The following is a 26,929-nucleotide window of genomic DNA, read 5'->3' on the forward strand; positions in this document are numbered from 1 at the left end:
TGCGTAGCTCTGCCCATATAGACAAGCACGTGGCTCATTGTGAACGCCATCGTTATCTCCTCGCAGTCACCATAGACAAAAGGAGACCCCCGTCGCACGCTTTGTTCACAAGACGTTGTTGGTAATGAGAGTTGACAAACTCGCAGCAGCGACCTTGCATCGACAGGAAGAGGCAAGCAGGGACAGGGCAGTTCCCGATCGAGCCGTTCTATATCCGCAACCGCTGTCCTGATTCTCGCGGTTCGGTCGCGAACCCAGTTGCAGTGGAGTCTGTTTAGCAGCATGAGCTATACGTAGTTGCGTCGGCTGGCGTCGTATCGCAGAAGCTCTGCAGGAAGGCGAATCCTGCTGTCGCGCTCGACGGACCGACCAAGCACAGTTGCAAAACGTCGCTCCGGCCGCACACGTCGGAAGCAGCTGCGCAGCCATGAGTGGATACTTGGGCAGCTTGAGCGCTCGTCAACAAGCCGCGCTGGACCAGGTGGGTGTAAGCGTTGCGCTCGCGTTTTTCAGATCCTGGCAAAGCCTCCATTTGCGATGGTGCTGGTAAGGTATGCACGGGCAAGGTATACTTGCTGTATCTCATTGGCAGGCGTGCAACGGAACTTTACTGGGAGTGCTGTACTATATATAAGTCACGGCCTCGTGCTACAACTACAATGCAGAGAAATAAATCTTGATTGGAGTTCCTGCATGTCGTGAGACCTCCCGAGTGGCTTGAGCATAGTGCAGTTGTGTAATACACGCGCATTCGCTCTTCCCCTTCTCCTCATCATCGTCTATCCCCAATACCTTTGCTCGCCGTTACCTACAGTTCAATGTAGCAGGCTAGAGCGCACTATCTCAGGCAGACCTCTCTGCCCTAACTGTGATTAGTTTTCCTGCAAATAAAGCCTCTGTCATGCTAACACTCATACTTCATCGTATTCGTCGATGAATTGCGCCAGATTTCTTTGTGGGGTCGCTCTTTTCGACGAGTGCCAGCCGTCCCGCCCCGGTGCATGATATCCGCTTGTTCCTCAGATTCTCGGCTTTAGGATCGTGTAAATGCATTGACATTCTCGGTCCACGACTTTCTGGAATACTCAATTGAGTGGACGCTGATTGGCTAAGCCAGTGCGCAGAATCGCAGTCGATCTAACGAGGCGTCGCGCCAGACACCACGTCATGCAAAAGTGAAAGCACCCCCGGGAATGCGGCCCCCGAATAGATGGCACTATGTACTGCACTCCTCACTCTTACACTTCGCACAACCTGTCTCCGAAAAAATTTTAAGGTAACACTGGAGTCGTTGCTTTCGCCTATCAACCATACAACCTAAAAAACACACTATTGTCCCCTTCGATCGCTCTTGCTCCTGATGTCCTGAGCAATGTATGACGAGCATATAGCGCTCTGTTCCTGGGCGTGGTGTGCCTGGAATGCCGTACTTCTCTACACATTTTATTAGATATAACTCTAACTCTCCCTTCGTTGTACTGTGCACTTGGACACACACACACACACACACACACACACACACACACACACACACACACACACACACACACACACACACACACACACACACACACACACACACACACACACACACACACACACACACACACACACACACACACACACACACACACACACACACACACACACACACACACACACACACACACACACACACACACACACACACACACACACACACACACACACACACACACACACACACACACACACACACACACACACACACACACACACACACACACACACACACACACACACACACACACACACACACACACACACACACACACACACACACACACACACACACACACACACACACACACACACACACACACACACACACACACACACACACACACACACACACACACACACACACACACACACACACACACACACACACACACACACACACACACACACACACACACACACACACACACACACACACACACACACACACACACACACACACACACACACACACACACACACACACACACACACACACACACACACACACACACACACACACACACACACACACACACACACACACACACACACGCACGCACGCACACACACACACACACGCACACACACGCACACACACGCACACACACGCGCACGCACGCACACACACACACGCACACACACGCACACACACGCACACACACGCACACACACGCACACACACGCGCACACACGCGCACACGCGCACACGCGCACACGCGCACACGCGCACACGCGCACACGCGCACACGCACACACGCACACACGCACACACGCACACACGCACACACGCGCACACACACACACACACACACACACACACACACACACGCCATCTGCTAGCCGCCTGGTTAGCTCAGATGGTAGAGCGGCTGCCCCGAAAAGGTGGTGGTCCCGGGCTCGAGTCCCAGACCAGGAAGAATTTTTCTTCAACTGCGAAGCTATTACTTTCGAGGAAACCGTACACGGGTTATTCATTACTTCCCTCCACGTTGCGGGGTTCCGCAGAACTATTACGAAATTACTGTTACTTTGACGCCTGGTTAATGTTCTCCGTTTGCTTGTGCAGTTCCGACATGCCGTGGCAGACGTGAAGCGGCCTTCGCACACGGATGCATTCCTGCTGCGCTGGCTACGCGGTGAGAGGAAAATGAGTCGTCCATCTCTGTATGCGATAACGTTATCATCTTATAAATTAGTTACGCTGCTGTGCATATTGTATTCACATTGCCGGCGAGAAGTGCCGTGCATGTCAATAAATGTGCACTCGCAGAATATGTAAGCAGAAAAGGAATAACATTGGGAAACTGGGAAAAGGGAAGCGGGAAGAAAAGGAAGAAGAGGGATAAGTGACGAAGCACGAGCACAGAGAGCATAGTACTTTTGCTTCCCAATATTTTAGCTTCCTCGCAGTCGTCCAGCCGACTTAGGGTAGAACGCAGACTGTGTTTGTTGATCAAAAGAAGGGAAGTAGCATACGGATGTGTTAAACGGTCTTGTGAGAACCACAGAAGTGGCAAAAACGGTGGTTGTGGTGGTGATGAGGATGCCGTAGATGACGACGACGATGCTGCCGTTCCCGGGCTGTATTAACTTGGAAAGTTGCTGCTAGAATTTGCTTCGTCCGTGTTATACGGTCTTGTGACAACCACAGAAGTGGCAAAAACGGTGGTTGTGGTGGTGATGAGGATGCCGTAGATGACGACGACGATGCTGACGTTCCCAGGCTGTGTTAACTTGGAAAGTTGCTGCTGGAATTTGCTTCGTCCGTGTCACACCGACACGCACTATACGCTTCCTTTCAACACTATAGCAAGTCGGCGCGCCGGGAAGCTTTTCACCAGTGGCAGATGGTGCGGCAATTTTGCAGAAATGAAGTGGTTGCACCTTGCAACAAGAGGCGCCCCCTTTTGTACACGCAAAGTCTACTGCCATGGCCACTGCCACTCCATTGTGCCTTGAGACACTTAGCAACGAAACGTGCTCACTCCGAAAGACTCGGCAATCCCGTACAAAGCTCGTAACGTGTAACCCACAGCACCCCAAGGTGTGAAATAAAGTTGCGTTATTTCGTACTTAGTGAAGAAAGGGGTGGGGGATGGCAAGGCAATTAAGGTCAAATAAAACTCCGTACCTAAAGAAATAACAACGAAAATAGTTCTTTAATAATAATTTTAAAAATACCTTAGTGCTATGAACGCATTACCCCATAGCCGCCTCCGCGTCCCACTCTATGACGCAAAATGCGCTTTTAAACCTTTCCGCGAGGCACTGGTCTCGGCTAGACATTTTAATTCTGTACGTTGCGTGTTGTCGTCTGCTTCGTGTGTTTTATGCGTCTGGATCTGCGTGCTTGAAGTGTCGTCAGGAGAAGCTCCCCAGTTTTCGCTAAAGAGCCTCTATCTCTCTCTCGAGCAGGCGAAGAGAGAGAGAGAGAGAACAAGGATAGGAAAGGCAGGGAGGTCAACCAGAACAGCATCCGGTTTGCTACCCTACACTGGGGGTGGGGGAAAGGGGAACAGAGAGAGGAAGAAAGGGAGAGAGTAAGCACGGAATACGTGTAGTAGGGCGAATAGAAATAAATTTGAAACGCACGGCACCAAACATAGACACGCTAACACCTCCATAAAGAGAAGAAATATCGAGCAGGCTGTGTCGGAGGTGCAGCCGCTGTGGAGTACGCGAAACGTCTTGTGCGTGCTGTTGAGAGTGTATGAGCGCAAGGGTACAGATACGACGCAACCATACACACAAGTGACATTTATTGACGCATTACACAGCTTACACGTTCAACTTATGATGCTGGAGGTCGTACGGTCTCAACGTGCAATCGTGATAGCTCCCTATTCGTATAAAGCGGTATCAGCCGCGGTGAAAGGTGGTGGGCGCTGTAATTGGCCATCGCTCCGTCTCCCCACCCGAGTCTCTTCACACCGTTTCTGCAGCTCGCGTGCCAAACGCGAGGACGCCATAGCCGAACAACCGTCGAATTTCTGCAACAAATTGCGCGCTTGTAAGTCCTATAAGTCCAGACGAGCACAGGTTTGAGTTTGAGGAATTATATCTGCGATGGTCTGAGTGAGCTCTCTCAAACGCGCCCACTCCTGCTCGCATCGATCGACAGACGTACTGCCGAGCTGTGTCGCACTGGACGCCGAGCGAGAGGCTAAATTTAGCTCAGACTGCGTCACGCTTGTCGCGACAACGATGCCATCTGTGCACGCGACCCATGCGTGACTTCTTTTGCATGACTGCATGCATGACTTCTACACAACGATGCAAGGCGCGTAGTTTACACGGTTGCAAAGGTATGTGGTTCTCATTAAACTTTCGCGCGCACAAAGACAGGACGTCGGACGAAGAAGGGACGCACAACATGCGCAAACTTCGACTGGCTTTTATTGTGACAGCGACATATATATATATACGCTTCCACAATAAGAAAAAAAAACAGGAAAGTTCATAAGAACCATGTATACAACCAACTCGCCCAAAACGTAACGCTTTTGAGTAAAGGCATACGCGATAACGCTACAACGCGTTCTCGTAACATGCGGTTTCAGCAAGCGACGCCCTATAGGCTGACCGAACTGAAAGACGTTTCACGTCAGAAGAATTATGCCCTCATAGACCCGCGAGTTGTTGTTATTGTTGATGTATGTCACGCGGAAAAAAGCGAAGACAAACACACATGGTTCGAGGAACGTGGAATGTTTTCACTCGCGTGCAAAGTTGACTGACTCCTGCGCTTTTTTACCGGACCAAAAGAATGACCGCACATTCGACAGACTCCTCCATCATCTACGCTTAGACGTAACCTATGGGATTCACTTCTTGTGTCGCATCAGAAATACAAAGGTTCCCACGTCGCAGTTACTGTGATAACTCCGACGTTGCAGTGGAGCACGTTACCATAGAACGTTCTCAACATGACCAACGGCGTGTTCGCCTGCGTAACCGTTCGAACGTCCTTGACAGACGTCCTCTCACAATGAGCATAGTGCTTGGGCCGTGGTCAAGTCCTGATAAGCAGAGGCGCGCGCGGTAAGCACCCTTCGCTATTTATTTAGTGGAGACTAATCTTATCTACTGCCTTTAAGTTACATTCCTGGCCTGTCGTCCCTTGATTGTGCCTCTCTTTTTTTTCTTTTTTTGACGAGCTGACCTCGCGGTGATGTTGTCCTTATGTATATGTGAAGAGGTTTGTGTGGACGAGTTTCTCCGCTCTTGTGTAACAAGTTATCGTCCTACACTTGCCGGACTGCTCTATCGGTGCTGGCGCCCCGTATACACATATGGAGGAGACAATCTTCGCGCGCACTCGTGCTTATTTGTGTGCATCGTGCCTTTTTTTTTTGCCTTTTCTTCTTTCATTTCCTTTTTTTTGTTGTTGCTTGAGTAACAATTTCGGGATTTGGGGATAACCTTCTGCATGCAAGTGAAAAAAAAGTAAGACTAAAGGAAAGACGAAGGCCGGGACATCATATCTGCCCCACTGTTCATCGGACAGCTCAACAATATCGCGGCCATGGAAACGATATGGGATAACGGAATAGAAAAAAAGAAACGGGGAGAAGAATGACACGATGAAAGTGGTCGGTAAAAAAAAAGGGAAAATAGGAGAATACAAGTAAAGAAAAAAACAAAGGTGCATAAATACACATGAGGGGATTGAAAAAGTACAACAACAAGGCAACCACAGCTTCCAGCTTACGCGATATAGCAAGGACGATTGTGCCGCTTTGCAAGATGCAATAAAACTTCGGTTGGGGCTAGTTGCTACAATGTATTTTGAAGGTGACACATTCAGCGCAAGACCCAGGACCACCCACAAAGAAGACACGAGACATCTTCTTCGTCTCTTGTTTGTCGGTTATCCTGGGTTTTGCGCTGAATTTTTAACCTTCAAAATTTGCAAGATGCATTGGTTTACAGCGTGATAACATGAATTGAAATTAAATTGTGGGGCATTTAACGTGCCGTACCCACGATATGATTATGAGGCCAGCCGTACTGGGGGGACTCCGGAACATTAATGACCATCTGGGGTTCGTTAACGTGCGCCTAAATTTAAGCAGCAGAACCTTGATGTGGGCGAGTTGGTTTTGCATGCTTGAAGAAAAGAGCGCTACGAAAACATTGTTTTTAAGGACGTATTTAAAATCCTGTTTCTTCATAAAAAAAATTAGTTGGAAGTAGCGCCGTGTCCGTCGTACATGTTCCTCTTTTGGTCCACGTCTTCGTAGCGCTCTTTTCTTCAAGCCTAAATTTAAGCACATGTGCGCCTTTGTTTTCTTCTTCTTTTTTTCTTTCATCCACATCAACATCCGCCAGCAGCCGGCTGCAGAATCGAACCCATGACCTCCAGCTGAGCACCGCAACGTGATAAAAACTGGGTTACCACGGAGGGTTTGCAAATACCAACCGATAGCGCACATATCGCCCGATCTTGTTGTTGTTGCAGAGCATTCGTCGAGCACTTGTCTCGAGAGTTGGCTCTGCGAGGGTTCCCCGTCACGGTCGCACGTACCGAGTCAGTCCACCACTTACTATCTATTGTGGAAGCCAGGTTGCACCCACTCGGGTCGGAAAGAAGACGCTATAGGAGTCTGTGCTATGCCAACAGGAAAGGACAGCACATACAAGAAGTCCGCATTCGAAGCCATGGCTGGCAGCTACATCGGGCATCTCTCCAGGCAGCCGGAATAAATTCCGTCTTCGGAACCTGGCTTTGCAGCGGGTATTTCGGTCGCACGTGAATCCTATATCAGTAGAATAGCCGGCAAGTTTGAGAGAGTGTTGTTCTTTCGCATAAAAATACTTGTCTTGACGCGTGAAGAAGCAGATGAGCAAGGTACTACACATTCTTTTCTTATTATTCTGCTTTCTTTTAATTTGGAAGGTTGTCCTTCGGCGCAGTACAATTTACGACACAATTACGCGCATACATTCCGGACTGCGAGGAGTCCGAGGAGTGCGAGGTATACGAGAGAATAGTACACGTCTTGCGCATTTGCCCGCGATATGCTAGCTGTGCAAGTACAATCATTGGTGCGACATTCGCTCGAGTTTACCGGTCAACCTTTGTGCTGAAGAGGTTCTATTGGGACCATGGCCGGATTATTGTCGGCGTGATGCTGTAAAAGCTCTAATAAAATTCTTTCACGAGAGCCGTCTAGATTTGAGACTTTGAAGAGTCTTTGCTGTTCAAGTTCGCCCACCGTCACCTTCACCTTCATCATCAACACCTTTCTCCTTCTCTCTCTCTTTTTACTGCCTTCCCCAATGCTTAGTAGTAGGTCAGGACTTTGATTCAGGCCGACCTGCTAGCTTTTCTCCCATAACATCTTTCTTTTTTTCACGACACAAATACAAATATGGGCGTGACATCATAAATTTTGTTTCGTGCATAATGTTTAGCGAGGGCCGTGAAACGGCCCATGCGGCCCAACAAGTAAACAATAACACAACATGAAAAAACTCAGTGCCCTTCCACTCTTTGAAGAAGGATGACCAGCGAAGCTGTCTATGTGGGCTCCTTAATGGCGAACTGCATCTCCGCCGCGGGTCGGCCCGGCATAGCACTATCTTCGGGGTCGGCCCAAGTATGGGGAGTTTTGTGTCTGCACACGAACACGATCATTAATCAATCAATCAACTAATTAAATAATTGATTGATTGCTTGATTGATTATCGCACTTATTGAGCTCATTTACTGCACTAATTATTACAATTAATTACGTTGACGAACACGACAGCACTGGCACGAGCGCGTTCGCGCTGTAGCTCTGAGGGGCGCCAATGAGGCAGCCGTGGAAGACGAGGACGCTGGAGCCATTGCTGGTGATGATAGTGTTGTGTAGGCACACGGACATCGTTAGTGGTGCACCCTTAACAACTTCGCTGAACGAAAAAAAAAATTTAAAAATAAAGAAGAGAGACAGAAGAAGAAGAAAGAGAGAGTACAAAAAAATGGCTGTGGCTTAGCTAAGGTTAAGCCCAGGATGCGAAGCATACTAGCCTTTATTTTAACGCGATAGCGTTAAGGAGCTCGTGTCGCAGAAAAGCCGGTGTCGTCGGCGTCGGCTCAGGCGTGCGGCGCTTGCTCAGGCGCACATTTCGTTGTCGCGCCGAACGCTGCGTTACTCGACGCTCACCGCGTCCGATGCGGGGCGCGTAGTTGCTGCGCAGTAGCAAAGCAACCTAGAAACAGTCTCTGTAGCACGCCGCAACCTTCGCTTCTCATTCCAACGAGCAGCTCTGTCTCCAGGAGGCATCTCACCTCGTGAGTGTCTAGCAGAGGCAAGCGCAGCTGCTTATATACCGCCGCGACGCCGCGAGCGACGGCGCGAGTTGGAGCCCCGTTCCTCCTCTGTCGTGACGTCACGGTGTCACGTGGTCAGCCTTGAAGGCGACGCCGCGAGGGACGGCGCTAGTTGGAGCCCCGTTTCTCCTCTGTCGTGACGTCACGGTGTCACATGGTATTGAAGGCGACACCGCCGCGCCTGAGGAGCTGGGTTGAGCTCTAGTAATATGCTTCGCATAAAAGAAAGGAAACGAAAATAATCTCTAAAAGCAGCCAGCACCGTAAAGGGTGCCGGGAGGAAAGGAACGCAATGTAGAGGATGGTGGAGCAATAAATCAAGAGATGAGATTATGGACTTAGGGTAGGCAAGACAGGTTGAGTTTACACGATTACCGGGATAATTGAAGATTTGGGAAGCCCTTTTCCTGTTGTGGACGTTTACAGAAAGGGAGGGCGTGGGGAAGAGAGAAGGGCGGAAGACAAACTGCAAGAGTCAACACAAATATTGCGCAATGACAGCCAGAACCAGCTTGCACTTATGCACAATTACGTGTCTCACAATCATAGAGTATATTTCTTCTTTTTCATGCCATCACCATCATCATCATCACCAACACCACCAGCATTATTATTATTATTATTATTATTATTATTATTATTATTGTTGTTGTTGTTGTTGTTGTTGTTGTTGTTGTTGTTGTTGTTGTTGTTGTTGTTGTTGTTGTGGTTGTTGTTGTTGTTGTTAACCCGCCGCGGTAGCGTAGTGGCTTTGGCGTTGCGCGAAAAGAACAAGAAACGAAAAAAAAAGACGCTCGTGTTCGCACGTTGACCCCTAGGTGGTCAAAATTAATCCGGAAATCCTGCGGCGTGCCTCATAATCAATTTGTGGTATTGGCACGTAAAACCGCAGAATTTCTTTATTAGTTATTATTCTTATTTGAAGAAGATTAGCCGTCACCGTTATATGGTGACTAATCTTTTTTATTCAATAACAATAAAAAAAGAAAACAATCCAACCATTCACCACAGTATCAAAACCAGCACATCAACCTCCGCAAGGATTTGCTCCAGAATCTGGTGTATACGCTTTCACGTTGGCGCACGTAGCCTGCAATATGTAAAAAGGCAGAGGTTATGCTTACCGTTCCGTTTCCGTTAAACGTGCGAGCGCAGTTTAACCGTATGTATTCGAAGCTAAACAATGTAGTAAATAGAGTGGGTTGCCACGGGCCGTATATCTAATTCCATCCGTCTGCACCTCGCATGTGGCGCCCCCTATACCGTATGCACAGCGCGGGACTTCGACGTGACGAAGGCCGAGCGAATGTACCGTCACGTGAGTATACACACCACCCTCGAGTATACTACTGCGCGCAACCGCAGACGGAACAGAAGTCATGTGTCCACTGGCGAATAAAAATCCTTTTTCTTGGAAGGGAGTGGTAGCCCCTCGTCTCTGTTCCACAAGCAACATCGTTGCAAATTCAAGGATGTTACAGTGATTTGGCGCGGCCGCCTTATTGCTGGGCTAGTTAGTTAGCACTTATGTAACGATGTGTCAAGACGCGAGCCAAAAGAAAAAGAGAAAGGATAGAGTTCCGCTCAATCGCCTCTGCATCGCAGCCGGGGAAGCGTTATTGCATATGCTGATTTCCGCTGCAGGCACGAGCCTATACACAATGTAAAATAATTGACACCGTGAAAGCTTTAACTCACAATTTTGCACCCTTTTTGGGTGTAATGGTGCGCATTATAGGTGCACTTACATCCTTGTTCACATTTAAGCGTGTAAACTATTTTACAGTGTAGTGCACACAAACCCTCCTACCTGTTTTTAACACCACGGCCGCGCTGGAACGGTAGTGCTCGCATTTCAGCGGCAGGTCGTGACCCCATCGCGGGTCACGCAGCGGTTTGAGCGGAACACGCAGTAAAACTTCCAAGCTACAAGCGCCTATATATATATATACGCTTTGCCTAGTACTGAGACAGCTCCAGACCGGATCGCTACCGAGCCCGAAACTGATGAATCGCATGTACCCCGAGACATATCCGACAGATATGTGCAGAGTCTGCCGGAGGGAGACCGCAGACTACACGCACATCTTGTGGGACTGCATTAAATATCCAGAAGACGCTAAATCAAGAACACTCCCACCGCGGCTCGAGGCAGCCGCGACGATCAGCTCTGGGCCGTCCAGCAGGTCCTCGAGGCGCTCGAAAGGCACGGACCCAGCGAGCCGGCAACGGCGAGCGGAGACCCGCGCCGAGTAACGGCAACTTCGAGGATGACGTAGGCCCTCGTCGGGGCGCGCGAGCCCCCAACTGCAGGCATAAATAAAGTTGTCTCCAATCCAATCCAATCGCCCTCATCTCGCGCACCCTCGAGATGCCAGGCGTGCAACCCCATTGGCGATGCTCCTCAGCGCGCCAGCGTTGTGAGACGCCTGGTATCTGTCGGGGTGCTGTTCCCGCAGCGCGGAAGCAGCTGTCTCACGTGCTGCATCGCTAGCTGTCACCTCCCCGAAGTGTTAGAACTCCGTTCGAGGAGCTCTAGCGCAGCTCTAAACCTACAGTTGTCGCTTTCAATGCCTCGCCTTCGAGCAAAGGCGCCTTCTTTTATGCGAAGCATATTACGAGAGCTCAACCCAGCTCCTCAGGCGCGGCGGTGTCGCCATGAAACCACGTGACACCGTGACGTCACGACAGAGGAGAAGTGGCTTTGGCTCAACTCTTGCAAGACGGGCTGGGTGGGAATCGAACCAGGGTCTCCGGAGTGTGGGACGGAGACGCTACCACTGAGCCACGAGTACGATGCTTCAAATCGGTACAAAAGCGCCTCTAGTGAATGCGGTGTTGCCTTAGAAACGAGCTGTTTCTAAGGCGTGCATCTCTTGCTCAGGTGCACATTTCGTTGCCGCGCCGAACGCTGCTTTGCTCGACGCTCACCGCGTCCAATGCGGGGTGCGTAGTCGCTGCCCTGTAGCCCATTGTCTTACACCCCTTGGCGGGTCGACGGGAACGCTGTCGCGTTCCACTCTTGAAGGCGAAGCAGTAATGCATGAGTTGTTTCTTCGTCTAGCCGAACCAAATATAGCCAAGCAACAGCAGTTCACCAGGCTAAACAGTGGTTCAACAACTAAAATAAAGGCTAGCATGCTTCGCATCCTGGGCTTAACCTTACCTAAGCCACAGCCATTTTTTTTGTGCGTCTTAATTTGTTAGTAGTACGGCAATACACAGCGACCCTGTTCCTCGATCACGCTTCGTTTGCTGAATGGCATTATTAAATTACTTTAATTCATCGTTTAAAATTGTTATCTTGTCGCTTCGGTCGGTGCAGTTGAGGGTGCAAAAGCTTTACATTCGTGCCCACCTTGGTGCTCTTTTCGCACGCTCTTCGTTAACACTTTACCCTGCTAAGCTATCTTGTCGAGAGCACACAAGACCTCTGTTATCGGCAGTGGCCGCATGGCTAAATCTCTACGATGTCCTTGGATATGCAGAATTATAGCTCGCCCCTACGCACGTCAGTGCGCGAAAGCCTTCACTTGTGCCCCTTTTGTTCACCCTTTTCGCGTTATTTTTATACCCTTGCTTACTTACATTTATCTTATCCTATCACATGCTTATCGAGAGTACACTAGGTCCCTGTTCCTGGTAGAGACTCTCGGTTGATTGACATGTACAAGGTGCACACTTCGACTTTTCCCGATAAGGACATCTCGTGCGGCAAAATGACGCTGCCTTGGATTGCGGGTATTCGTCGAACAATGACAATTCGGCGATGCGGGCGAGCGAACGCCTTCGTCGGAGTCTTTCGAACTCTGCCTCGACGCCTGGCCTCTCTAAGAAACAACAGTCAGCAGGCTTAGCCGTGCAGTCAGTGCGCGTCTGCGAGCAATCACAACCTCTTATTTGCAACGCGCCCTGTTCCCATCCCACAATATCCAAAGGGATGGGAACAGGGCGCGTTATATAATATAAATATATATATATATATATATATATATATATATATATATATATATATATATATATATATATATATATATATATATATATATATATATATATATTTTACAGAACTTCATGCAAGGGCTATCTTCCGCACTTTGTCTTTAGTCTTCACGAGGCAGCGAATTTAAGCAAACTCCCGCTTCAACGAAAATTTTTTCTTAATGAACGCCTCTCTCTCGTTAACTGTTGAAAATGACGCGAAAATACATTTTAATCTTTGCAGCTATACGACTGTTCCGTTGCTCAACAGGCGACACGACGATATGGTACACTGCTGAAGGCCCCGGGAGATTCGAAATTTGTATCGCGCGTCAAGTAACGGTCTCACTTTCCCGGTTCATACTTTCGAAGGGCATGAATGCTTCGAATGCTTCGCACGGCTCAGCTGTGTTTCTGTTGTTGTTTTTTCCTCGTTGGCGTTGCTGACGATTAGGACCTCGAGTGGCGGAAGGAAAACGGCGTCGACGACATGCTGCAACGCTACGAGACACCGGAAGTAAGTATCAGTCGCATTCCGCACCACCTGACGAGGAATTGTGCAACCTTTGTCTGGACTTTCCCAGACAATTCGCGAGTGACAAAATAACGGTCGCTTGGTCTTCCTGCAAGGCTTGCCTAACAATTACTGGTAATTAGAAGCTGATGAGACAGGGCGAGCGAGCAGCGCTGTCTATAATATATCATACCCAGAAATCTGAAGGTGCGAAAATTCCACGCGCTTCGAAGTGTACGCAACATGAAGTCGTATATATGGTAACACTCGCAGCGGTTTTGAAACATCTGTCCAAATCCGTATCTGCGTTTACAAGGTGTTCATAGGCCCCACACGCTCGAAGTTCGACATAAAACCATTTATGACGGACATGCAAACTATACATGTGTGTGTGTATGTGTGTGTGTGTTATTTTTGTACTTGGACGCGCGGACAGTACTTGTAGATACAAATCTTATTATATAAAGGCGGAAGTATTTGCAAACACTAACGGATTGAGCTGTCAGGGTTTTTATTTCTCTTTCTTACAAGTTTCGAAGCTGTATCATTATAACAAGGTCGGAATGATCCCAGCTGCTCCGCCATGTATGTCACCCCGTCACACATGGGGTCGAAGACAGTAAAGTGGTAAGTGTGTAGTAACAATCAGCGCTCTGAAGTGGAACGAAGCCACACTGAGTATGTAAAGGATTAAATTTGCCTGCACCTCAATGTCAGATGTTTTTGTTCTTTTTTCTTTGCTATCACCGGACTGAACTGGCAAGAAAAAAAAGGATGCATACGCAAATGCGCACAAAATGCATACTCACAGAATGAAACGCGACAGGGGAATTTTCAAGTAGAACACAAACAAAGATAAGCGCAGGAGATTTCGGCGGGTCACGCCACTGCGCATCTGGGCCCGCATTCACAAAACGTTCTTACGCCTAAAAGCGTTCGTGCTAGCCAATAGTGATGCAGGACATATTATTAGCGAAGGCGATCAGCCAATGAAAAACAGCACTTACGAACGAAAAGCTTTGGGAATTCGGGCACCGGTCTCTAAAGGTGCTGCATAAAGTCTGATCCAAGCATAAGAGCTAGAATTACGTCGACGAACGAGAAGAAGGGGAAACCGAGGCAGCCGATTTCTATAAGTCATTGTGTGTCGGGTTAATATGATCAAAATTATATACGCCGATGCAACACGAACTGGAGACGGCGGCAACGAAAGCATACGCGTAGTAGTTAGTCTTAAACTGACGCGTTTCATTCTGTGAGAGTGTAGCAAACTGGCAACCAAACGTTTCGATATTCCTCTTCGGTATTCATTTGATTCGAGTTTAAACTCTCTCTCTCTCTCTCTCCTTACAGATTGTGAGGGAAAACTTTCCCGGAGCCATCTTGCACCCGTGCAGGGACGGCAGGCCCATGTGGTTGGTACCAGCCGGGCTGGATATAAAAGGTGACCGCGGGGTATATTAAAGTGTGACAACCAACGTTTGTCGCACGAGAGAACGCGGTCCTTTACGCGTCAGCCAAAGCAGCTAAGCATTGATAGAGAAAGAGATTAATTTTTTTTCTAATTCAAGCCCTGCTCCCATGATCTTAATTTAAAGCGAAGCCTTCTTTGCCTACTTTCAAGCGTTTGGCATGGCTGCTCGTATAAGTCAGCTCATCGGAGGATACGTTTGCGGACGTATTTACGATGGTTATACGTGTGCCAAATGAAAGCACCATCATACGAGTTTATGTAGTCCCTGTATGCGCACCGTTAAGATGGCGACAGTAACCGAAACCTCTTTTTCTGTGTAATATTAATAATAAAGAAAGAAATCCTTCATAGATCTTGTACGTATAATGCTGGCTCATATAGGTACATGTCTAAAGCACACCGACCTGTTAAAAAAAGTAGCACATTGTATTCAACGGATTCTTTGATTTTACTTGATTTTGTTTGACTATATGTAGCACTGGGTCTTTACTACTAGGTGTACCACCCTTGGCCACTCCTCCAGAATGGGCATGCGCCGTGCACTGTGACATAAGAGGCACAGAACCCTTAAATGTAGTTAGATTTGTGTCATACACCGGGCATCGCCATTACTCCCTCGAGAAGCGTACCAAATTTGCTCGGTCCTCGTGGTACTGCTGTGTAGATGTGTCACACTGCGCGTGCGCCTGATTTGATTGTTGCGTTTCGTCGTACTGCGAGCGGTGTAGAACTTGAACGTAAAAACGGGCCGCTCGCGTTTTCATCGAGCGGTCCTGGCATGAGGTGGCAAGTTGCAAAGGGTGAAAGTAAACACAGGTGTGCGCGTTGCTTTTAGTTGCATGGAAAAAAAGAAAGAAAGGACAGGACAAGGACAAGCGCTTGCCCACGTCTTGTCTACGTCCGCGCTTAACCTTCGATCTGTACATTCACGATGATGTGCGTTGCACCTACATAATTTCGCACATTGTCACTGCCTGCCATCGCACGACACGTTACATGGAAAATCTGAGAAAGAGCCTCCAGGAAAAAAACGGGATGTGGGTTCAGCGAGTGATCCAGTCGTTTGTGAGGGAGATGGATATGCAATGCCTGGGGGTCACCGGATCATTTCTGTGGTCGTGCCAGGAGCTGCCATGATGAAATTCAGGGAGGCTCTAATTGAGCACCCAAGGAAGAAACGCTTTCCGCGTGTTAGGCTGCAGCACCTTGTATTTCCGGAACGGTCAGTCATAGCCCGCAAACAAGCTTCCCGCCTTCTACTTGCATCCCTATCCCTAAGAAACAGTGGTCTGTTGCACGTGTGCAAGACATGCACAGGCCTCGATTCCCGGCCTCGATCGCCAGGCTAAGCAGCAACGAGTTTACCGTTATAGGACTGTTGGGCTATGGGGCATTGGCCTCGAGCTCCACCACTGGAAAAGCTGGCGCCACCGTCGGCATGACGTGCTAGGAGGGATCACGTGGACATAGCGGCCGCGTCGGCTGCTTCGGGCGCGCCGAAGCGAGCTGAAAACGAGTTTAAATTCCCTCGTACGCTGCGGTTTTCATTTAGTGGCGAAATTTTCCCGCTTCGAGTGTCTCCTTTACAACGCTTGAAAGCACTACAATAGGTAGTGGCTGCCTTTTAAGGCGCGCAACATGGTAGGCTACTGCTCGGTGCCGCAGGGCCGGACGCACGTAACGGAGGCCGGTGTCGGCCTTATTCACACGTAGCCGCAGGACAAGAAGCTGCGTGAAGCCATAAAACCATAACCGGCAAACAGCCATAAAACCATAAAACCGGCAAACAGTCATCGGCTACAACTCGGGTATGCAGCAAGCACAGACACGAGGAAGATTTCTGCTACGGCGCCCAGTCTGCGATGTTCTGAAAACGCGCACTGAGACGCTCGCCCGAGTCCGCTGCCCGACTAATGTCGTGACGGTTTGGTCTATGAACTTGTTGATGCTAAATACTGCTAAGTTCACTGGAACGGAATGGGAGCGGTAAGACGCACATTAAAAGAAGGCATGACATATGGTCATGTTTGTGTTATGAATTAATGCACTGGATTACAAAAAAGGAGCAGCGGGAAATTACACGCTGAGAACGCCGATAAACATACAGTGCGACGCAACTCGAGAAATAGTATTGAAAGGTCAAAGAATTTAGAAGAAAAAAAAGATTGCATCGTCGCGACGGCACATCACAGTCCCCGTAGGCGTCGAAGTCTCTACAATGAAATTATTTTTGAACAGCTCTGATAGCGCCCACGCAACAATGGTTGCCTGTATACTGTCAAATGCTCATATTCTGCGGCCTAAAGCTCATGGCACGGTGCGAAAACGCGCGCGCGGAGAAAGCGAAACAGTGCGCGGACAAGCATGCAGACGCGCAGTCGGTCGCTGCGAATCTGCGCGATCGCTGCATTGAGGCTTCATTCTATTACGCTCCATTTAGTTATAAAAACACTATAAGAACATATTTCACATAATTTGCTCTCGGCGTTTACCTACCTTTCACGCAAGAAGCTGGTTCGGGAGACTCCATCGCGGCGACCGCGCGCAGTGGCGTTCACTGTACGTATTCGGTAAAGAGATAGCGGCTGTAAACGATTGTGTGTTTTCAGCTTGCCCATGATTATTATTTAGACAGTAAGAAACTTCTCTCGTTTCGAAAGTACTTACAGAAATGTCCGGGAGAGCTCGCGCGTGGTGTTTTCAGTGAGCGCTGACAGCAAAACCTATGAGGAGCGCGTCACGTGATCCCTCATACTACGGCATCGAGGCGCTTCCGATAGAGGGCGACTCCGTAACTCCTCGCCGCCAATTTTCACATGGAGTGTGTGAAAGACGGGGCGTCCCCGTAGCCAAGGCAGGGGGGCGGGAGGGGAGGTCCCTGAATCCTAAAGCATTGGTACTTCCGAGAATTTGGGGAGAAGGCTGAGGTAATTGGTGATCGATCGATCGATCGATCGATCAATCAATCAATCAATCAATCAATCAATCAATCAATCAATCAATCAATCAATCAATCAATCAATCAATCAATCAATCAATCAATCAATCAATCAATCACATGTTAATTATAGTGACCAGGAACAGCTACGGAACCTTCGCACTCGTGCAGAGAAAACGCCATCTCAAAGATGAACAAATAAAACCAAGAAGAAAATAAAGAGTACGGCTGAAACGAAAGGAATTGAGAAAACTACCATAACGAGATACGGAAACGAATAAAATAACTATTGCCGGCCGGAGCCACAAAGTAAGTTCTCTGTGTCAGTGCACATGAGTGCCAACTGCTTGAGCCTTTTACTCGTTTTCATTGTTTCTCTTTTTGCGTCTTCCAAACCGCTGTGACTACTTTTCTCTCTTTCGTTTTTCTTTTTTTTTTTCTGCAGCATTCGTAGCCGCACTGACGCCGGCCAAGGCGCAGAGGCACAGCGTCTGCTTGCTGGAGTACATGGAATCGCTGAAGCGCTCGTCCGGAAGGGAGGTGAGTTGCGTCACGAGAAAGAGCGCATAGCGCGAGGCGGGGACGTTCACCTGGACAAGATCCCGTAGGCACTCTGTTGGGTGCACGGGGTGAAGTCAATCAATCAGTCAGGACACGGACAAGCGCTTGTCCGCGTCTTGTCTACGTCCACGCTTAACCTTCGCTCTGTACATTCACGTCGGTGTATACTGTACTGTCGGTGGGTAAAATAGGCTGAAAGGTGGCGCAGACGTAAGTCGTTCTTTTTCTTTTCGTTTTTTTTTCTTCGAAGAGCGAATTATTCTACGAGCTTAAATACATTTGATCTACGGGTGTGCGAATATCCGAAACTTTCGAATAACGAGTCGCATGGTTTCCTGTTCGATTCGGTCGTCGAATCGAATAGTCACTATTCGTAAATGCGAATACTTTTCGAATACATTTCCGAATATTTATGAACGTCGGCTTCACTCACATAAACATAAAATTGGAGGAAAAGTACGGCAATGTTTCACCACGCAGGGCATAGTACAGACATTAAACTTGAAAACTTGCGTAGTCGAGCAGGCTACGTCACTCAGGTGGCCATACTCCACAGGCTGTACAGTTACCATTCGCACTTCCTGATGAGTCCCGTGCATGCGAAGAAACTGCTTGTTTGCTTCCAATTCTCCAGTTGTGCTTTTTATAAAACAACTTTTCGTGACGTACTATGCGGTGGCAGAAGCTTGCCAACTTTAATAATACTGGGATTTGAACATCGTCTTAAGTTAATTGTGACAACGGCTGTTCATTATCCGAAAGCTACTCGAAAAGTATTCGAAATTCGATTCGATTCGCTTCTGGCACTATTCGATTCGGTCTAAAAAAGAATGCCTGTTCGCATACCACTAGCATTTTAATCCTCACACCATTAAGTGCATTTACACATGTATCGCACTATGTATCGTACGTAAAATGTACAAAACTAATGAGACGCGAAGAAACCAGACAAAGAGCTACTCTTTGTTCCGACTTCTGCTTCTTCTCTTCGCAGTACCCGCCTGCTCCGTTTATTCGTCCTTTTCTACACTGCGCATGCGCCTATCTCCTCACAAGTCTTCTCTCGACAAGCGTCGTGCGTAAACCACGGCATTCGTCCTTGTGACGTTGCTGCGTCGACGTCTCTGTCCTGCATCCGCCTCAATCGGTGTTTTAATTTCGACGTAGCTCGAGAACGGTGCAATGCATGTGATTATAGAGATGTGACGTGTGCGGTGCAGGAACATAAATGTTGCACGAGGTTACGCGTTGCGTGCGGATGAAAGTAAACACAACTGCGCGCATCGCATTCAGTTGTGCAGTCAAGAGCAAAAGTTTACGGGATGCAGTTTCCCCTTCAAATGTGAATTCCTGCACTGTTAAGGTATGACACTTAGTATTTAATGAATCACTGTGCAGGTGGCGAAAGCTGCTACATGCTGGAACATATAATTCGAGGCTGCGTGACCACGCTTCGAGAGAATTCAGCTCCTTGGCAAATCCTGCGTCCCGTAAACTTTTGCGGTTGACTGTACAGCATTTAGCGAACCGCTTCACGCGAGCTTCGCTTCACGAAGATTCCAACGTGTCTGTGCGTTGAATCTGCACAACCTTCTTTTTTTTTCTATGCAATAAAATTTGGTTGAAGTTCACCCTGCGTTATTTCTTCTCTGTCCTCGGCGTTTGCGCCGCCTTTAATAGCAAATAAGCACCAACTTCCTCATTTTCACTTATTAATTCTTAAGTGAATGAGATAGACAGAGATATGAGCGGAGGAGGGGAGGAATGGACACACAGTTTTCTCTTTTCTTATGTACTGGAACAACCTGTTGACTTCACCATGAAAAACTCACGTTAGATTAAAAAAAAGAAGAAATTATTTATGGCTAGCGGCAATGTCGTTAAGGTACTTACTTGCAAGAAGTCTTCAGTCTTTTTACGGCCTTGCTCACTGCATGTCGCTTGCCATAGCATTGGTCAAGCTCTTAAATCGTCACGGTTTATAAGGATGCACGAAAGCACGAAAGCATGCACGAAGCCAACAGGCCATTTCACAGTTCCAAGGCATCAATCTGGCTTCTTAAATTGGTTTGGTCTAGTTTTCTTTCCCTGGTGGCGAATCCAGTGACAAGCAAAACTCTTCTTAATTTTTCATCTACAGGCGGGCCAAGAATTGGAAAATCAGTACCTCGTCATTGACTTGGACAAGTTCAGCCTCCGTCAAATTTACAGCTGGCAGGGTGAGTGGTGCGACTAGCATTTCATAAAAGCTCGGCAGCGCATGCGCAATAAGGGGCAGGTGAACGTCCGTTTGGTGTTCAGAAGCTCGCAGGTTCGACTGATACTGCGCCCTGATAACGTTCCTTGAAAAAAAAAAGAAAAAAAAGAGAAGGAGCAGGCTGGTGATTTCCACAGAAAGGAGGCACGATGCCTGCCCATATACTTTTTCAAAAGGAGGGTAATTTAACTAATAAAATTACGAAGCTTTACGTGCCAGAACCACGATCTGATTGCGAGGCACGCCGTTAGTGGGGGACTCCGAATTCATTTTGACCACCTGGGTTTCCTTAACCTGCACCTAAATCAACGTACGCGAGCGTTCTAATGCAACTGCCATTCTCCGGTGGCTTCACGCACCTTTGGAGGGTGTTTCTATCTTTGTTTCCATGTCTCTAACCGCTCTCCCTCCAACTTATGTCTCTGGGTATTCCGCGGCCTAATGGGCGACGCATCGGGCTGCGGTGCTGATGGAGCTCGCTTCGAAACCGAGCCGTTGGAACGACTGTGCCTAGACCACGACACCTCTTGCGAATTTCGTAGCACCGCCGACAGATGGCGCTGCGTGTCCAGAGAGATGAGTGATAGAGGAGCCCGGCTGGAGCACACACCTCACACATGACGCGCTTCGGCGGTGGCAGTACGGTGTGTCGCTACGTGGCTTCAGTGCTGATCGTGTTAACATACAAATTCACCCTCTCGTGGGTTCTTCCGAAGTACCTATCTTTGCATTTTGCACCCGTCAAAATGCGACCGCTGCAACCGGAATCGAACCCGCGACCTCGCGTACAGTAGCGCAACACCGGTGGGCTACCACGGTGAATAAAGGAGGGTACAAGGAGGAAGTAGAGAAAAAAAATTATTCGTCATTTCTCTGACGAAGGAAGGCTCATGCCTGAGAGACCCACAGCGGCGCGCTTTTTTCCATAGGCTACCCTGAAACAAACAAACGAAAAAACAAACAAGTAAGCAAATAAATAAGTAAATTGGATGGCTTTGGGGGGATGAACTCAAATCTGAGCAGCGACAATTTTGCCTTAACAGCCATGTATACTGAAAAACTGCCTCTCGCTCTACGCCCGAAGTTAGCACTTCCATTCAGTATCTGCATTTAAATTGTCTCAGAAGCCATTGTTTCTCTAAAGGTACGCGGAATTAACCAAGTGGCAAATGACAGTGGCGCTGATGATCCTTGCAGCCATAAAATCGATCACGGACATGCTGAAAATGATGGAGGACCATTTTCCAGAGTGCCTCGAGAAGTGCATCTGCATTAACGGTGAGATCCTCTTCGACGTTCAGTCCGGATTAAAGTTAGAGGCAACGCCTGATTGGTATTTGAGCTCTGATTACATCGTGGATAAGAGACGGAGGCCTGCCAAACCGCATCCTCCCCCTTTTCTTTATAAATTTCTCGCTGATGCGTGACAATCTCGGCAATAGCTCCGCCGAGCTACTGAATACATTAGCATATAGATACAGTCTGTTCTAGATACAATACACGATTAATTAAGGTCAATCCAGTTAACGCCGCGACAATTCGTTTCTCTGGAGGAGCAGGGAAAATAATGCAGAGAAAGGCAGGGAGGTTAACCAGAGGTAGTTCCGGTTGGCTACCCTGCACAGGGGGAAGGGTTAATGGGGATAAAAAGAGAAACAGAGTGGAAGGGGGAGATAGAAAGAAAGGGAGACAAGCACGAACAGAGCGCGTACACTACACAGCGGTAGGGGGCGGCATTCTTGGAGTCTGTCGTGAAGCCCCGTAGACCACAAGAACCTTAATAGCGCAAGTAGGGCCTTCAACGCAGATGCTCTTTCGGAGCATTCGCCTAAAGCTTTTAGTTCTGAAAGTGGACGATTGTCCAACTGGTCCAGTACTCTGCACATCACTTGTCTATCAGCAATGTATCGCGTTTCTCTGGGACTTCGAAAACATTTGCACTCACAATCACGAAATCAACAGCACTAAATAATTGCACTGACGCATGCGCCTGTGCTGACTCACGCAGCTCCCAACTTCTTCCCCCTCCTGTGGAAACTGATCCGTCCCATGATGACCCATCGGACGGCCGACAAAGTGAAAGTCTACGGCAAGGGTGAGCGTTCAAGTAATGGCGTGTTGCGCTTAACGAATGTATGCCGTGCGACTATGCAGACAATGTTAATTCCACAGCTCCTCGTGTGAGAAGGCCGCGGCGGCTTGTCCATAACTGTGTTGCCGAATACGTTCGAAGGGTGAATCAGATGTATGGTAAATAGCGCTGGCTTTCCCCGCTCTGTACACCTGATGTGCCACATGTGTACCTTCTCTGCACAGGTGGCAGCCGGAGGTGTTAATTTCCCTACTTTATAATACAGTGCAGCCAAGGCCGAAAAAGTTTCCAGTGCGCATTTTCACGAAAGCGAAGCAACTGGCACGTTGGAGTAAGATTCTCTGCATCTTCAACTCTGCTCGTCTAATTTTTCCGTAGCGTCTAGGGCTGTACGGATTACGATTCCTGTGATCAAATCGAGCACGAATCGAATAGGGACAGAAACCAATCGAATCGAATGTCGAATACTTTTCGAAGAGTTTTTGAATAATGAACAGTCATTTCCAATTAATATGACATGATTGTACACGTCCTGGTATATTCGCAATGTAAGCAAGCTTCTGTCATTAGTATTCATATTGTGGACATTAGGAACAAATGAGCATTTTGCTTGCGTGCTCGGAACTATTGTCAAGTGCGAATGACAGTGATTTAACGCGAGAAATCCGGCTCTATGAGTAGCGAAGAGCTCGTGCAAGTAGCGACTGGGGTGTTTAGTCGAAGCGTAAACATATACACGGCTATAACACGTGACAGTATCCTGGAAGGCTCGTCTAATCGCTAAAGGAGTACTGTTACGTGATTTCGAAGTTGTGTATAAATTCTATCACGATCTCCTCGCGTGATTCTTGGCAAATATGAAAGAAGCGAAAGATAATGTAACATAATATTACTAATATAATAACGTTGGCCTGGACATACTGGACCTGGTATCACGCACATTATCACAATGGGGATATAAATAATCACAGAATATGATTAATAGACAACCCGAAGCACAGTCAACCCGAAACATTTTCTTTCTCTGTGCATCAAGTTGTCGATTAATTCGGCCTCGCTCAGACGATGTGCTAGCGTCTTTGTTAGCTCGCATGGTGGAACGACCGCCTCAGAGAGACGTTGCTCCCGGGTTCAATACCCGAACCAGAACAAATTCGTCTGCAACAACGAAGGATTGTTTCTGAGAAACCTGTACCGCGGACTTCTTTTGTAGCTTCATGCCACAGTCGGGTTGATGACAATTTTTTCTCTTTCACGTCAGTACTCCTTTAAATGAACGCTAAAGGAAAATATTAGTCGAGCTATAGACTGAAACGTTACGCTTCTGCAATAACGAATTTGTCATTCGTAGCGAGGAGAGAACTTTTTGCAAGCGAGAAAATGACGAATATGAGAAATCGGAGTGGCGCCACCTATTTTGGACTATGGCACCCCTCATGTGACGCCAGCACCAAATGATGCACACAGGATGAGGATGAAAGAAATGGAGAAGGCAGGGATGTTAACAAGAAAGGCGGATGCACAGAGAACGACCGAAAGGTGGGTCACGTGGGAATCACGTCAACTCGTCCGTGTTGGTAATTGGCGATTCAATATGAGGAGCAGCAGCTGGGCCTTCGGTGGCAACCTTTTACGCAACGAAGTGATATACTGGCAAATAGAAAACGATGATAGACTTCTAGACGAGAAATCTATCGATCTCACTCGGCTTAATGCCTTTCTTTAGTGTCCCTTTAATATAAAATATTTACTGTACACTAAACAAGCCACTCAGTCTAGTGCATACCGACACAATGCTATGCTATAAAATTTTCCTTCATCTCAGACGGCTGGAAAGAAGTTCTCCTCGACATCATTGACGCTGATAAGCTTCCCGCCCATTGGGGTGGAAACATGGTGGGGCCCGGCAACGACCCAAGATGTAGGCACAAGGTTGGTTCGTAGTGCTACAGTCACATTCTGAATTCATTCGCCTCATCTTTAGCTAGTAGAATTTAACTCAGCTACACTCGCATAAAGCGGTGACGAGGGACTCGTACCATTATTTCTTTTGTTGTGACCTTGCATGACGGGACTTCTTTATTTTTGTGTCATATTCTTTCTTTGTTCTTTCATTAAGTGCCCAGCTTTGTTAACGCTCCTAGATGCGCTTTGGCGGTGACCTTGGAATCCCTCTATCCAGAAACCCTTACTCGTGTCTCCGGTATTGAATTCGCCAACTGATGTGCATGCATGACTGACTGACCTCACTTACCGACATCTCGTCTCGCATTGTGGCGTACAGGTGAACCATGGGGGTCGCTTCGAGGAGAGGGCGGTGCCCTCCGTGTTCAAGGACGACGCCGTCCAGCTGCGAAGCATTGGTCGTCGCGAGCGGTGGCAACTGCCCGTGACCGCGACCGAGGTGGGCGTGCGAATCAGCTGGCGCTTCCAGACGTCCTCCGGCGACCTGGGCTTCGGGGTGCGGACCGAGGCTGGCGAGACCCTGGTCCCCACGCGACGCGTCGAGTCCTGCAGCGCGGAGCCTCAGGAGGGGTGCTGGCAGTGCGACACGCCGGGCACGTGTATGACAACGTTGAACGCAATTCCTTTTTTTTTTTTTGCGCCTCTCTCCTTGTTTCTCTCATTTTCCTTCCCCACGCAGAGTAGCGAGTCAGCGATGTCTCTACGCCGACTAAAATATCTGCCTTTCATTAAAGGGCTCTCTCTCTCTCTCTCTCTCTCTCTATCTATCTATCTATCTATCTATCTATCTATCTATCTATCTATCTATCTATCTATCTATCTATCTATCTATCTATCTATCTATCTATCTATCTATCTATCTATCTATCTATCTATCTATCTATCTATCTATCTATCTATCTATCTATCTATCTATCTATCTATCTATCTATCTATCTATCTATCTATCTATCTATCTATCTATCTATCTATCTATCTATCTATCTATCTATCTATCTATCTATCTATCTATCTATCTATCTATCTATCTATCTATCTATCTATCTATCTATCTATCTATCTATCTATCTATCTATCTATCTATCTATCTATCTATCTATAGAACTCGTGCAGCAGCCGCACCTTTCTCTTTTCTTTAGCTATCTTCAGGTGCGGCACTTACGCACACGCTCTCTCTTTCTCTCGCTCTTTGGGGGCGCGGTTTTAAAACAAGTGCGGTCCTTACGCGAGTGTGTACGGTCTATGTCTTACGAAATCGTTGGAGTGACCGTCAACTTTTACATGATTAGTTGTAGAAACCCTGTTGTCCTTTTTTTATTTATTTACATTACCCCTAAGGGCCCTGTCTTCAATGTTGTCTTCAATGAAATGTTCATCATTTCATCATTTATACAGCAAGTATAAATTTATGCATCGAGTGGTCATACACGCATGTGGATCCATATCCATTGGCTAGTTGAAAATCCTCGAATTTCAATATAATCCGTAGCCATTGACTAGTTGCGAATTTCAGAACTTTAACACATTTTTTATTGAGGCTCAGTTGAGTAGCCTGCATATATTTCTGCAACACGTGGGTGGTTATTACGAATGTTTTTTTAAGTGCCACCTCAAGATAAAGTCAACGGGAAGGCAAACTAACTCGCGACCAATATAGAGCCTGTCTAAATTTAGCCGACGGGGGCGGGGGAAGGAGGAGGTGCTTGCACCTTCGGCAGACCATAGAACCATTCACTTGAATTCCAACTGCAACGAAATTTCGCTCTGGTTAATTTGGTTACGAATGAGTAGTGTAGGTTATCAACGAAGTCTTGGCAAAGTTGCAGGTCTGGTAATTTTCAAAATTGTATTAACGGACTTGAGACAGTTTCGAAGCAGACGACACGTGCACCTGATCGATTAGTCACGAATATGGCGCGAATCACGGACCATGGCCTCCGAGATTTTCCCACGCGCACCGTTTTATCTCGGAGGCCTTGCCGACGAGCCGCATTGGTTTTCAACGTTTCGGGTCCTGCACGGTTTCTGGGGAGCGGCACAGACACTTTCCTTTTTTTTTTTTAGCTTCAGTATCAAGAGCGTCGAATCTATGCGAGCTGTTCATGACGCATCCAGTCGTATTTGAGACGGAAAATTCCGCACGAGTTATGAAATCACGGATAACAAAAAAAAAAAACATACGTATACGGTCGCGCAGTAACTCCAGTAGAGCTTTATGAGTTACATATCTTATTCCTGGCACCTAGGCCCTTCGTTGAGAGCTGAGATAAGTGAGAATTGGTCT

General features: G+C 47.8%; 2 protein-coding genes across 3 annotated transcripts in view; one reads left to right on the forward strand and one right to left on the reverse strand.

Moving 5' to 3' along the window:
• LOC135911616 (SEC14-like protein 2) overlaps positions 1-20,369 on the reverse strand; it is a 49,656-nt gene extending 29,287 nt beyond the window's left edge. For both annotated transcript variants that reach the window (XM_065443944.1, XM_065443943.1), the window contains exon 1: positions 20,225-20,369. The gene's annotated coding sequence lies outside the window, so the exon portion shown is untranslated. The remainder of the gene's footprint in view (positions 1-20,224) is intronic.
• Positions 428-24,624, forward strand: LOC135911598 (SEC14-like protein 2). The gene is made up of 10 exons (XM_065443916.1): positions 428-481; positions 2,609-2,678; positions 10,138-10,181; positions 13,299-13,361; positions 14,712-14,802; positions 18,216-18,310; positions 20,472-20,550; positions 21,786-21,866; positions 22,597-22,683; positions 24,506-24,624. Exons 1-10 carry the CDS (start codon positions 428-430, stop codon positions 24,622-24,624), a joined length of 783 nt encoding a protein of 260 aa, XP_065299988.1.
• Positions 24,625-26,929: the final 2,305 nt, after the last annotated feature.

This window comes from Dermacentor albipictus, chromosome 5, assembly GCF_038994185.2.
Source record: "Dermacentor albipictus isolate Rhodes 1998 colony chromosome 5, USDA_Dalb.pri_finalv2, whole genome shotgun sequence".
Classification (NCBI taxonomy): domain Eukaryota; kingdom Metazoa; phylum Arthropoda; class Arachnida; order Ixodida; family Ixodidae; genus Dermacentor; species Dermacentor albipictus.

Coding starts and splice junctions, on each gene's coding strand:
- LOC135911598 (XM_065443916.1), top strand. CDS start 428: ATGAGTGGATACTTGGGCAGCTTGAGCGCTCGTCAACAAGCCGCGCTG. Junction 14,803..18,215: donor AGCCGGGCTGGATATAAAAG/GTGACCGCGGGG, acceptor TTTTTTCTGCAG/CATTCGTAGCCGCACTGACG. Junction 20,551..21,785: donor TCAAATTTACAGCTGGCAGG/GTGAGTGGTGCG, acceptor TGATCCTTGCAG/CCATAAAATCGATCACGGAC.